Source organism: Schistocerca gregaria, chromosome 4, assembly GCF_023897955.1.
Source record: "Schistocerca gregaria isolate iqSchGreg1 chromosome 4, iqSchGreg1.2, whole genome shotgun sequence".
Taxonomy (NCBI): domain Eukaryota; kingdom Metazoa; phylum Arthropoda; class Insecta; order Orthoptera; family Acrididae; genus Schistocerca; species Schistocerca gregaria.
Genome location: NC_064923.1, coordinates 375,090,517 through 375,105,089, shown reverse-complemented (window position 1 = coordinate 375,105,089; position 14,573 = coordinate 375,090,517). Strand labels below are relative to the sequence as shown.

Sequence of the window (14,573 nt, the reverse complement as noted above, 5' to 3'; positions counted from 1 at the left end):
TAATATTCCATTGCTACTCTGGCGTTCTTCACGACACATTTCGTTTCTGGTAAATGACTGGCAACGTTTTAAACTGAATACTAATATTTTTAGGCGGACACACCTTTGATAATTTTGTAGTGGTTTTCTTCCTGTCACATTTACTGAAGTCCGCTTCTTGGTCCGTATCCGTATTTTTCTCTTGTTTCCACACCGCCTTCTACTAAGTCACTATAAATACGAAAGTCATCAGCCGATTCATTATCTTTCCTCAAAAGCCGAAGTACACTTTTTCTGTCACGTGCATTTTGCAGATTGTAGAACCTTTGAACCTCTGGGGGGACACCTCGGATCTGAAGATAACTACCTGTAGCAATACTTATTAAATGGTTCAAATGGCTCTGAGAACTATGGGACTTAACTTCTGAGGTCATCAGTCCCCTATAACTTAGAACTAACTAAACCTAACTAACCTAAGGACATCACACACACCCATGGCCGAGGCAGGATTCGAACCTGCAACCGCAGCGGTCGCGCGGTTCCTGACTGTAGCACCTACAACCGCTCGGCCACACCGGCCGGCCAGTACTTATTACCAACAGATATTAAAAACTAGTAAAACCCCGTCCGATAAGGCCGTCTAAGGTCCAATAGTACCGACCGACCCCCTGTTATCCTCAGCCAACAGGCGTCACTGGATGAGGATACGGAGGCGCAGAGGGTCAGCAGGCCGCTCAACCGGCCATTGTCAGATTTCGTGACAGGAGCCGCTCTTTCTCATTCAGGTAGCTCTTCAGTTACCCTCAAAAGGGCTGAGTGCATTCTGCTTTCCAGCAGCGCTCGGGTGACCCAGACGGTCACCCATTTATGTGCAAGCCCAGCCCGAATGCGCTGAACTTCCGTGACCTGACGGTAACTGGTATTACCACGGTGACAAGAATGCTGGCTTTAAAAACTACTGGATTAAATAAAAAATAAAATATTTGCCTTTAATAACGGCAAAGGTCTTGTGGCCTCTGTTACTCTCCAGGGTTGCAGGGACGGGAACAACCTTTCCCCTCCAGTACTCAATTGAATCAAATGCACAATATATCTGCATTTAGTTAACTGGATGACTGATGGCCCAACAAGTCCGCCAGTGCATCTGTTGAACAATGGTGAGTATATAAAATGCATTACAGACATTTGCTACGAGGGGTATTGAAATAAATCAATGTGGAAAGTTGAAAATTTATGCCGGATCTGGATTCGAACCTGAGTGCCCTGTCCTGGCAGATGTCCTGATCACTGAACACCAGGCTCGAAATCCAACGGGAAGTGGCTAAAAGTGCCGCTGGTAATGTGGATAATGGGCAAGGGGTACGACATTAGTAGTGTGTGGATGAACTGAGAATTTGGATCTGATGAGAGGCGTGCTAGGATAGTTCGTGCATTTAGCATGACCCCTGTGTCCAGTTGGGGCAGTGGTCAGAGCGTCCGCCTAGTGTGGCACACTATTGCACGTCCTGTCCAGCGATCAGATGTCCTTCGGGGGATCCAACAACATCAGAACTGTGTTATGTCGTTACAGAGGTCTCATCTCCCTTGCACGGTTGAGACGTTTGCGAGCAGCCCTGGCGTCTACTTACTTAAGCCAGGCTTTTGACCGTGTGGGCCACACTTTCCTCAAGGCCGTTCTACGGCGCATGGAATACCCCGACCCCTTTATCGCAGTGTTGACACGCCTTCTGCATGGTGCTACTTCTCGTGCTCTCGTTAATGGAAGACTGACGACACCCAGGCCGATTCACCGATCAGTACGACAGGAATGTCCATTATCAACATTGTTATTTGCATTGGCCTTAGAACCTTTGTTGCGTGGTGTCCGAGACAGGCTCAATGGAATACAGTTCGGCGGCTCCATCTATCGCCGCACGGCATATGCGGATGATTTGATGATCGTCATACGTGGAGCTGACGGTATGGCGGCGGCTTTGGACTGGATTACAACCTACGGTACAGCTTCTGGTAGCCAAATGAACGTTGACAAGACCGTCGCCTTGAGCATCGGGATTGGGCTATCGCAGGAACGCATTGCCCCCTTACGCTTCAGTGATACTGTCCGGTGCTTGGGCTTAGATTTCATGAACGACATGCGACGCGCGACGACGATCAATTATTGACGCCTTCTTAACCAAATTCTGGCCGGAATTTTAAATAAGCGCTTGCGATCCCTCACCATCGTTCAGCGGGCGTGTTATGCCAATGTATACTTTGCGTCTCGCATACCGCATGTAGCCCAATCGCTACCCATTCCGAACCTCTTGGCGCGTAGCATTATGACAGCGCTGGGATACTTCGTCACCGCTGGTATGTTACTGAAGATTAGATACGTATCTCTTAACCTCCCCAAGGAAAAAGGTGGTCTCGGCCTAGTTAACGTCCATGATAGGGCCATTGCCCTCTATGTTAGCTCACATTTATGTCTGCTACCCCGCTGTTATACACACCTCACGAGTCTGCTTCTGACGGCGTTACGACCTACTTCACTATGAGCGCCGGTGCCGCTGCAGGACATCCCAGTGCCCCTCATTTATAAAGGACGTTTCTATTTAGAACAAAGTTATTCCAGTGTAGAGCTCACGACACCACGAATGGCCACAACTCGACGCTTATATCAGAACATGCTGCAACGCCACCACCTAAATGTGGTCGATGTAAAATATCCTGACGTACGGTGGAGCGTGGTGTGGAAGATTGTAGAGGATGCCTTGCTTCATTTCGATGTCGTTTCCCAATGGTACGTAGTCATTAATGGGAAGCTTGTGACGAAAGAACGTCTCTACAATATCCACATGGCAGAATCTCCTAATTGTGTGGGCTGTAATACAGTAGATTCTGACGAGCACCGCCTCAGCTGTGGGGAGGCGGAACCGGTTTGGCACCTATTGCGGCAGATGCTGGCTTATCTCTTGCTAGTTACGCCGAAGCATATATCTGCACAGACGTTATTTTTTCCGGATGAGACATTTTACCACAAGACTCGAACCAACTCCGTCACCTGGATACGTGAACATGCGGTCCATTACCTCTGTCGTGACGCACACAAGAATTTACTTGACTTCTGGCTTTCTTTGCAAGAAGGACATCATGCTGTTTCTGAGTATACCAAATATCAACAATGCTTCACAAACTACCTATGACGTGCCTTTCACAGACCGTCGTGTAGCTGGAATGATCCAGGCAATGGTAGATGAGGTCAGAACGAACTGCAAACCATCATATATTGGACTATCTTCATCAGTGGTGGTGGTGGTGGTTAGCGTTTAACGTCCCGTCGACAACGAGGTCATTAGAGACGGAGCGCAAGCTCGGGTTAGGGAAGGAGTGGGAAGGATATCGGCCGTGCCCTTTTAAAGGAACCATCCCGGCATTTGCCTGAAACGATTTAGGGAAATCACGGAAAACCTAAATCAGGATGGCTGGAGACGGGATTGAACCGTCGTCCTCCCGAATGCGAGTCCGGTGTGCTAACTACTGCGCCACCTCGCTCGGTGACCTTCATCAGTGGGCGCAGTCGCTGGGAAGCTTAACTACGAAGTGGTAGCTTTATTTTCATGTTATTTATGGTTACTATCTTCGATGGTGTCTTCATTCTGCTTTGCTTTCCAGGCTTGATTAACTATGACTGTTCGCACATCGATATCTATATAAATAAAAAATTAAAAAAATTAAAAATTAAAAAACTACCTCTCGCACGCTACTAGAAATACCCTTTGCCCCTTTCTTTCATCGTGTTTTCGTGGGTTGACGTACACACGCTAGTCCCGTATAATGTAGTTTCTTCACATTTTAGATTCGGGGGAGGGGGGGGGGGGTTACGTATAGTTAGGAAGGCAACGCCTGAAGAAGTAAGAGTTCAGTTTTGTTTGGCAGGGACACAAGTGGCGGTGTCCGGTAGGGATGGCTATGGTTTTATTTTTTCTGTACAAAAAAAAAAAAAAAAAAAAAAAGAGACAAAAAGTGTAAGGTAAAAAAAGTAAGCAGGAGACATGGTTTCTAATCCCGGTCCAGCAAAAATTTTCAACATTCCACACTGATTTAAACCAATGACTGCTCACATACGTTGTGTACAATTTCTTTTTTTCTTAATTCATAGAGACTGCTGGTTCAAAATGAGACAGGTCCGAAAGAACAGACACCCCGTAACTGCGCCTACCGCCTGTGAGACACTTTGTGCTCACTCCAGAGTTAATTCCAATAAAGTACGAGTTATGAAATAAATAGTTTTATGACGTCAACTTACTGGTCGAGTTACTTTGTTTAAATCTAGGTGAAGGTTTGATTATTTTACTCTTGATATGAATTATTAACTGTAACTTGGAAATAAGAGAATCAGAACAAAGACGGAGAGAGACATTTACACAACACAACGTATTTGCTACATTACAGGTATATATAGCCAAGCACATACTACACATAGTGCCAATTTGGCGTTTTTTGTATGCGTGCCTCCAAGGTGTTTCAACTTCAATGGCTAGCGATGAGAGTTTAAAACACAGCACAGCCCCTGATGGCTACTCGCGAGCGCTGGGCGAGGGCTGAACAGCCGGGACGCAACACGGCACGTTGCGCCCGCAGGCGCCGACGTCGCCGGCGTTTGTGGGGTCGGCAGGGCGCCGCGGCGCAGTAGCGCCACAATAAGTCAGCGAGGCCGCGAGCCGCCGCATTTGGTATTCAGAGCGCGGCTTGTTGCGGAGTTTTCCAGTGGCGGCGTCGTTCGTAGCCGGAGGACGGGGCCCGCACCAGCGGTGTGGGGGCGGTGGGGACCGGGGTGGCCGCGGCGAAAGTTACCGCCCCTCTTTTCACGCCGCCGCTCTTGGCGAGAAGCTCCGAGCGACACCAACACTACAGGCGTCAGTTTGTATCATAAAGCCGGCTCCGGCGTCCTTCTTAAATAACTTGATCTACTACTGGCGGCGGGCCCTTGGCAAGGCGAGCGGGGAGCGGCGAAGGGGGCCGCGGGGAGGGGGGGGGGGGGCGAGGGTGGATCCCGTAGCACGGGATATGACGGGAATAGAGCGCAGGGAGGAGGCGCAGGGGTGAGCGGCCGCGGCAAGTGCATGCAGCCGGGGTGAGGGATGCGTCGAAAATCGGGCGACGTCGGTGGGCGCCCGCGGCGGCTGAAGATGTCGACAAAGTGAATTATACATGAGTTGAACTAAAATATGGAAATTCGGGGTGACACGAAGTACGGCCTGGAAAAAGGCTAGCGTCCTCGCGCGCGCGTGTCCGAGGGAAAAGGGGGAGCAAAGTGGGTCGCGTTCATAACCGTATGCTGACAGAAAACGAGACAGAGGGACAGAAGAGAGAGAGGCGAGAAGCGAGAGCAAGAGAAAGAGACGGGAAGGAAATGCTTCAGAGATCTGGAGGCAACTGACCACTCCTGATGAAGTCTGGAGGGACTAAGAAAGAACGGACAATAGGAAAGGACAAGGTCGGAGAATCCGTTACTCGTGAGAAACTGACGCTCGCCGAATATTGATGATTTTTACGGTTATGATACTGGGCTGTAAAAAGCAAATATAAGCAGCACATAAACTACTTTTATAGCACAGGGACATGCTCGGTCGACCGCGTGCCGGTATATCCCCGGCCCGATCTTCGAAAAATTTGTGCTAGAGGGTAGGGAGTGAGGGGGGTGGGGGACAGAGCGGCTTGTAAAACATAAATATCGTATACTGTAAAATGTGTTAATATTCGGCTACCGCGGTCGGCTTACGAGGGTTTTCCATCGGTTCTAAATCACAAGCTCAATATTTACATTGTCCGCTATAATAACAATCCTGTAGTAGCGAAGCAGTTTATACAGTCTGTCAATTATTGGACTATATGAAGGAAACGTACATTAATTACAGATTACAGTGTGCACACACTTTATTCAACATGTAAACGTCGCTACACGTATTCGGATTTAGGTTATGACATGTTCGATATACCTGCCATCCTTGGCGACGATTGCGCTCGGACGAACAACGAAATTCTGCCCAGTCCGCTGTAGTGTCGGAACATCGATCCTGTCGATTACCTCCTGAACGGTTATTTTCAGCTCAGCAGTAGTTTTGGGTATTTTCTTTAACATAGTCCTACAAAAAAGTGTTGAATATGTTGGGATCCGGAGACTATGGCAGCCAATGGAGATCCATGCCAGTGGCCTCTGTGTACTGCAGAGCCAGAATGCGGTCCCCAAAGTGCTCCTCCAGGACATCAAACATACCCTTGCTTAGATGGATTCGAAATTCGTCTTGCATGAACCACATCTGGTCGAAATTAAGGTCACTTTAATTAATTGGGATGAAATCATCTTCCAAAATCTTCATGTATCTTTCGGTAGTAACCATACCATCAAGGCATAATGCACCGATTATTCCGTGAATTGATGTTGCACACCATAGTCACCCGCTGAGGGTGAAGAGACTTCTCTATCACAAAATACGAAGTCCCAGTCCCCCAAACTCAGCCATTTTACTTATTGACGAACCCTTCCAAATGAAAGTGGGCGTAGTCGTTAAACCAAACCATTCATGCGCATACTAATTCCCGTCGTGCCCCGCGACCAACGAGTCACTTTGAACGTCCTAACGCAAACCGTTCAGAATTTGTCAAGATTTTATTTCATATATTTCAATAATTGTCAACCGGTTCTAAGGCTGATTTGCCAAAACAACAATACAGATCGAACACTACATGAATTTTAAATGACCTCATTGCTGGTGTACCAGCAATATTAGCTACTACATGGATTTTAGTTTTGTATATGATGCAAAATAAAAAGTCGTGGCACTGAAGATTCTCAAAATGTGTACTGCAGTTGACACCGAAGATAAATCGGAATCTCGTCAACGAACTGAAAGGTGATGGCTTCCTTGCAAGAATCGTTACTGGGGACGAAACGTGGGTTCACGTCCACCAACCGGAAACGAAGAGAGCGAGCAAGGAATGGCGCCATTCCTCATCACCAAAACCAATGAAGTTTCGAACAGAACCATCAGCAGGGAAGGTTATTGTGACTCTCTTTTGGGACGGAAATGGCGTCATTTTGGAGCATTACATGCTTAGGGGAACCACTGTCACCAATGCATTATACACAGTCTCGTAAAAAATCGTCTGGTGCCTGCAGTCAAATTAAAGCGGCGTGGATTGCTGTCAGCAGGTGTCGTTTCGCAACATGACACTGCAAGGCCCCACACTGCCCGAACAACAGTTGCAACAATCACAGACCTACATTTTGAGTGTCTTCCTCCTCCACCATACTCACCACACCTTGCCTCATGTGATTTCCATTTGTTTGGACCACTCAAAGACGCAATGGGAGGAAAGAAGTTCCGTTCTGATGAAGATGTACGCCACGTGGAGCATGAGTGGTTGCGCGGACTACCAAAAGAATTTTTTTCTAAAGGAATTTATGCAGTTTTTAAGCGCTCGAGAACTTGCATTGAGCGTGGGGGAGATTATGTTGAAAAGTTATACAGCTTTCTACCACTCCTGCACAATAAATAATATTTTTAAAAATATTTAAAGTTTTCATTTGACTCACCATCGTATGTAAATTATTCGATGTGTATGCTGAGAAACAATATGAAGATGTTTCCTGATGCCTCTGTAATATGGACGAAAGTATTGTGGTCGAGTGACTACAGAAGGATACAGGATGACTGAGACAAATCAGAATTTGCAGTGATTCATGCAGCTTGCTCCAAGTGTAGGAAAATGTAAGTTAATGCAGATGAGGAGGGAAAACAAATTTATATTTACGTCTACATACACATTCCTCAACCCACCATAAAACTTCCAATCATTTCCTTTCCTAGTCCATTCGCATGTGGAGCGAAAGAAAAACGACAGTTTATGTGCCTCCGTACGAGTCCTAATTTCTATTATGTTAGAATGGAGTGCTGATTTATACGGTCACGTCGATTAAATATCCAGGCGTAACGTTACAAAGCGATATGAAATGAAGTGAGCACGTAAGGTCAGTAGTAGGGCTGGCGAATTGTCGAGTTCGGTTAATTAGGAGAATTCTAGGAAAGTGTTACTCTTCTATAAGCGAGACCGCTTATAGAATATTGTTTCAAACCCTTCATGATTTCTGGTCGAGTGTTTGGGATTCCCAACAGCCCGGATTAAAGGATGACCTCACAGTAATTCTGGTAGATTTGTTACCGGTAGTTTCGGTCGACAGGTGAATATTACGGAGATGCTTTGTGATCTTTGCCTGTTGAGGTGGCAAATATGTAGGTGACTTCTGCCAACACAATTTAGCGTAAGCAACGAGAAATCAAGATAAGAGAATTTAAGGGTTTTGCAGAGGCATGTATACAATCGTTTTTAAGTCGCTCCATTTGCATGTGGGACAGGAAAGGAGATGACAAGTGATGGTACAAGGTATCGTCCGCCATGCACCATGCGGTGACGTGCGCAGTGTGTATGCTGTTGTGACAGTTAAGTCTGACCCAAGTGAAGCTAGAAGGAGATATTCACTCTGCAGCGGAGTGTGCACTAATATGAAACTTACTGGCAGATTAAAACTGTGTGCCGGACTGAGACTCGAACTCGGGACCTTTGCCTTTCACGGGCAAGTGCTCTACCATCTGAGCTACAGAAGCACGACTCACGCCCCTTCCTCACAGCTTAACTTCTGCCAGTACCTCGTCTCCTACCCTCCAAAGTTCGAGTCTCGGTCCGGCACACAATTTTAATCTGCCAGGAAGTTCCAAGTGAGGCTGTAACTGCTGAGGTTTTAGAGAGCTGCGACCGTGCTCGCATTCGGGAGGGGGATTTATCAAACCAACACCGACTCGAAGAAAGGCCTCGGTGCTTGTTCGTGACGTCACGTCAGCTAGGCACGGCGAACGCCAGGTCTGTTGCAGGCATACTCATAATGGTGGTGTCTACCTCTCTGACACAGGAATATGTGAAACTATTGGCGGTAGTTGACCAACACACATTGTTCTGAGAGATTTCGGCAGTTAATTAATTGTGCAATTCATTACACTTCATAGGAAATAGTGTACTCCTGAACTTAAATTTCCACCTGTTTTAAGGATTGACATACAAAAACAACTTCATGGTCCGGCAGCAACAGAATTCGTGCTTCTTTACCTTATTTGTAAATCTGAGGAAGTTACATTTGTACTGGGTTGCTTTTACAAGAAACTGTGAACATATTGGTGCTCTTCTTTAGGTATCTTGGTTGACTATGGGGTGAGGAGCCCTAAATGTTAATGAAACATCTTGCGATTTTACACGTTTGGGGAGGGGGTGGGGGACAGAAGAAGAGGCAAAAGAGAGGTACTTGTTTTATCAAATAAAATTTTTTAACCTATAAGGTTTCTCCTTTCAGTTGCAAGAGGGGAATATTTATCTTTTCTAATGTGCATGTTTGAAAAGGTTTAAGCTCAGCAGTATTTTCGATATATGAAGCTATTTTGTTTCCTGTTTAGAATTTCTTTCGTTGAAAACGACTTTAATCTAATTACTGGCAGCAGTTGGACATTCACATATGTAAATTATTTCACATTTCCAGTAACGATCTCAAACGAAAATAAATAAATAAATAAATAAAAGAAACGAGTTCATTGTAAGGGGGGCTGGGGTAAGTTTCGATAACAAAATGGATCAAGTAAATATACTTTCTTGAATAAGGGATTTATTTTGATAAGCAAGCCCAGGCGTTTCTGCCTGCTACAGACCTGGCGTTCGCCGTGCCTAGCTGACGTGACGTCACCATCAAGCGCCGAGACCTTCCTTTGAGTCGGTCTTGATCAAACCCGCATCCGGTCATCCAGATTTAGCTTTTCCGCGATTTCTCAAAATCGCTATAAGCAAATGCCAAGATGGTTCCATTGAAAGAGCGCGGCCATCCTGGACACAGTCCGAGTTTATGCTCCATCTCTAACGACAACGATGTCGACGGGACGTTAAATCCAACATTCCATGCTCCCTTTTCGCAGAGCTACCATGGACCGAGACACACGGAGAAATTTACCACGCAGGATGGCGACCGTGTGTGGCTGGGAGGTCGTGGTGAGTGTGTGTGTGTGTGTCCGCAGGGCCGTCGTCTGCGGCGCCGATGAACCCCGTCCTGACGGCGCTGGTGGCCACGGCGGCCGCGCTGCTCGCCGTCGTCTGCGCCGTCATCGTCGCCCTCTACCGCCGGCACCGGCGCCGCCGCCAGCCACGACACGACAAGGTCAGTAGCCGCCCTTGCAACCGCCTATGTGTGACGTAGTTGACCTGCCTTGGCCCCCTCCCCCATCCCCCCCCCCCCGTCTCCTGTCACATACATGTCACCTGCCTTTCGACGTTCAGTATGCTCCGCTACCGAAACGCCGCAACGCGTCTCGTCTCTTACACAGCCATCTCAACTCGTTCTAAACAGACGCATCTAGTGACTCCTGGTACCACAGTACATCTACAGATACACATAGTAATTCTGGAACAAATACGCACGAAAGAACAGAAGAACGCTTGAAGATGCTTTCCAGACACTGTCTCATTCACTAACGCACTGTTACATGTACTACTTCAAACAACTGTAGCGTGCACATGACAGAAACTGGAACAAGAAGCAACTGTAAACTGTATTATGCTAATGTTCTGCGCCATCTAACACGGCGGAACCGGCTTCAAAGCAATGTAAAGCGTACGCCTGCAGCGCCATCTTCAGTTATTATTCCTCCATGGTATTCATTTTATAAAGGGATTATCCGCATCGAGGCAGCCAGTCACGTAGATTAGAGTGAGTTGTTACAGTCTGTCCAGCCACGACAGGTTAGAAGAATACCTACAAAGGGTGAAATTCGATATTAGTACACGATTGGTTGGTTGGTTTGGGGTGTAAAGGGATCAAACTACCGGATCATCAGTCCTTTCTACAAGACCTTGAAATTGTAACTGAAATAATGTGTGAAGTGCTGCAAGATATTATGCAGTAATGGAGAGGCTTAAAATCAGATATTGAATTTCAAATCCTAACTTCACTTTATTGCCATTTAAAAGAAATAGAGGTTTATGTCTAAAACAGTGGTGAAGAGACGTATTTGTAAAAGATGGACAAGATTTGGATGAGAACATGAACTCATATTGTCCGTAGCCTTTCCATTTACTACCCCATGCAAGTATAGGTAAATAAGCAAAACCATAATCTGACTCATACCACTGCGATTTGAACCGTCCAACAAGCTTAATTTTCTTGCTTGAACGATTATATATCTATAATCAATCAAGAAAATTAATCGTAATCCCCAAACAATTTATATCCTCCTCCTTTCTCCTCTTTCTTCCTCATTGACTCCATGAATGGTCCGTAACCCCTTTACGTTTTTATATTTGGATTAGTTAATTTGTTCATTGACAAGCTTTTAGCGGGGTATAGTTGAGTGAAACCTAATATATGATAAACTTTCAACGGTCCTCTCTTTACATGTTTATTGAAAACAAGTTTCTTTGTAATCAGAGAACAGGTAATTGACGTAACAGTCGGTAAATGCAGCAAGACACGCAGAGATACTTGTTAATGACATAGGCCGATCATTTCATTTTTTTACTGAAAATTATGACTGACAACAAAAGGTATCTAGTCTGAGTAACCGAACAAAGATGCCAACAGGAAAATGCTTTCTTACCGAGTTTGCAAAAATACGAGAATCACTACAGCGGCGATAAAAGTAAGAGAGTATTTAACTAAACCAACGTAGACTACGTTTAAGAAACGATACATTGAAATTTGTAGTTTTTGAGATCAGTCAAACAGAATTTCACTGAAACTATCAATTAACACAATTACTTACCTGAGCGACTTATAAAATGGTGTCAAAATTACTTCCTAAACAGTACGTGACCCCAACGACGTACTCCAAACGGAATATAGTTCAAGAAGAGTACAGGAATAACTTTTGCTTTAATGTGCCACGATGTATACTTGTTGTATATCATAAGAAAAGATCCCTTCCCATATTGTTTCATCAAGCCCTTCAGAACATCGTGTTCTACGATTTTGTCATAAAACAGTTGAGGATCTTGTTATTCAGCTGGATTTTAAATTTTCTATTAATTTCGCAAGAATTTATAGCGTATTCCAGTTTCATATACTCTATATAAAACGTAATGCTCATATACATTAACAAGATTATGTTAGTAAATTGAATCAAGCATTGAAATTATTCATTGTATCTCCTAAAAATCTACTTTCGCATGCAATTTATGTACAAAGTACACGTATTTATAATTAAGATTCTGTTCTCTCTTAATACTTGGAAAACGTCATACTCATTCTACTGTAAATCAAATTGTCAGTGTATTGCAGAAATACCCTCCACACAAATTTCTAATTGTCTAGAATGGAGTGTTTGAATCATATTTTATTAATTGCTTGAAATGTGTGTAAGACTTCGATTTGGTCATTTTGAATAGTGACCGGCTCATGTGAACAGCGTCGTAGGATAAATCAAATTTATAAACATAATAAGAAATTACGTGGTTTGTTAGCTTGATTATTTGATTGTGCAAAATAAATGTGGCACACAAATCTTCTATCAGTATCGAGTCAGTAACCACAATGACTTTGTCGGTAGGAAGACTTATTTCAAATACACTCCTGGAAATGGAAAAAAGAACACATTGACACCGGTGTGTCAGACCCACCATACTTGCTCCGGACACTGCGAGAGGGCTGTACAAGCAATGATCACACGCACGGCACAGCGGACACACCAGGAACCGCGGTGTTGGCCGTCGAATGGCGCTAGCTGCGCAGCATTTGTGCACCGCCGCCGTCAGTGTCAGACAGTTTGCCGTGGCATACGGAGCTCCATCGCAGTCTTTAACACTGGTAGCATGCCGCGACAGCGTGGACGTGAACCGTATGTGCAGTTGACGGACTTTGAGCGAGGGCGTATAGTGGGCATGCGGGAGGCCGGGAGGACGTACCGCCGAATTGCTCAACACGTGGGGCGTGAGGTCCCCACAGTACATCGATGTTGTCGCCAGTGGTCGGCGGAAGGTGCACGTGCCCGTCGACCTGGGACCGGACCGCAACGACGCACGGATGCACGCTAAGACCGTAGGATCCTACGCAGTGCCGTAGGGGACCGCACCGACACTTCCCAGCAAATTAGGGACACTGTTGCTCCTGGGATATCGGCGAGGACCATTCGCAACCGTCTCCATGAAGCTGGGCTACGGTCCCACACACCGTTAGGCCGTCTTCCGCTCACGCCCCAACATCGTGCAGCCCACCTCCAGTGGTGTCGCGACAGGCGTGAATGGAGGGACGAATGGAGACGTGTCGTCTTCAGCGATGAGAGTCGCTTCTGCCTTGGTGTCAATGATGGTCGTATGCGTGTTTGGCGCCGTGCAGGTGAGCGCCACAATCAGGACTGCATACGACCGAGGCACACAGGGCCAACACCCGGCATCATGGTGTGGGGAGCGATCTCCTACACTGGCCGTACACCTCTGGTGATCGTCGAGGGGACACTGAATAGTGCACGGTACATCCAAACCGTCATCGAACCCATCGTTCTACCAAGGTGTAAGTCAACTACCCTGGCCAGCAAGATCTCCGGATCTGTCCCCCATTGAGCATGTTTGGGACTGGATGAAGCGTCGTCTCACGCGGTCTGCACGTCCAGCACGAACGCTGGTCCAACTGAGGCGCCCGGTGGAAATGGCGTGGCAAGCCGTTCCACAGGACTACATACAGCATCTCTACGATCGTCTCCATGGGAGAATAGCAGCCTGCATTTCTGTGAAAGGTGGATATACACTGTACTAGTGCCGACATTGTGCATGCTCTGTTGCCTGTGTCTATGTGCCTGTGGTTCTGTCAGTGTGATTATGTGATGTATCTGACCCCAGGAATGTGTCAATAAAGTTTCCCCTTCCTGGGACAATGAATTCACGGTGTTCTTATTTCAATTTCCAGATGTGTAGGTCAACAGAAAGTCAGCCTTCCAGTTACTCCATGTTAAACATGAACAAAATAGGTAATTCGCACTTGTAATTGTCAATAATCGCCAAGAACAAAATTTTGCGTTATTAATTACATCTAGCCCATTTTAAATTAAAGAATAATGGAAAAAGAAATATACTGGATAGGTATATGCTATATTTCTTTGTTAGTATGTTCCTAGAACGTTTCTTAAAGGACCAGCGAGGAATAACACTGGTAGTACCATTGCTGAAGACAGACACGTGGCCTGTTAGCATAAACAGTTTTCGATCACTGCGTAAGGGCATGGAAACTTTGCTTACGTAGCAACATTCAGCGTTTGTGAAGAAGCTCACTGAACGAGAAACACGTATAGCACGACCAGCGACGTTTGTCAATAAACAGGGAAGGCCTAAGTAACAAGATACTGGAAAGTTAATTAAGCATCCTTGTATAGAAGTGCAACTTGGCTGCGCTACAGAAGATAGAAGATGAAAATATGCGTGTAACGTAAGTTTCCGGGATTCATAATGAAAGAACAAAAAGATAAGCGAATGGAAAAAGCAAAAGGTAGCACATGGAAATCAAATGTTTACATGGTATCACGTAACAATTAGATTTA

At 45.8% G+C, this 14,573-nt stretch overlaps 1 protein-coding gene across 2 annotated transcripts in view; it reads left to right on the top strand.

Annotated features, from left to right (window-relative positions):
* LOC126266694 (neural cell adhesion molecule 2) overlaps positions 1-14,573 on the top strand; it is a 571,136-nt gene that overhangs the window by 485,499 nt on the left and 71,064 nt on the right. For both annotated transcript variants that reach the window (XM_049971131.1, XM_049971132.1), the window contains exon 11: positions 10,071-10,210. In XM_049971131.1, the coding sequence (XP_049827088.1) occupies positions 10,071-10,210 (140 nt within the window). The remainder of the gene's footprint in view (positions 1-10,070; positions 10,211-14,573) is intronic.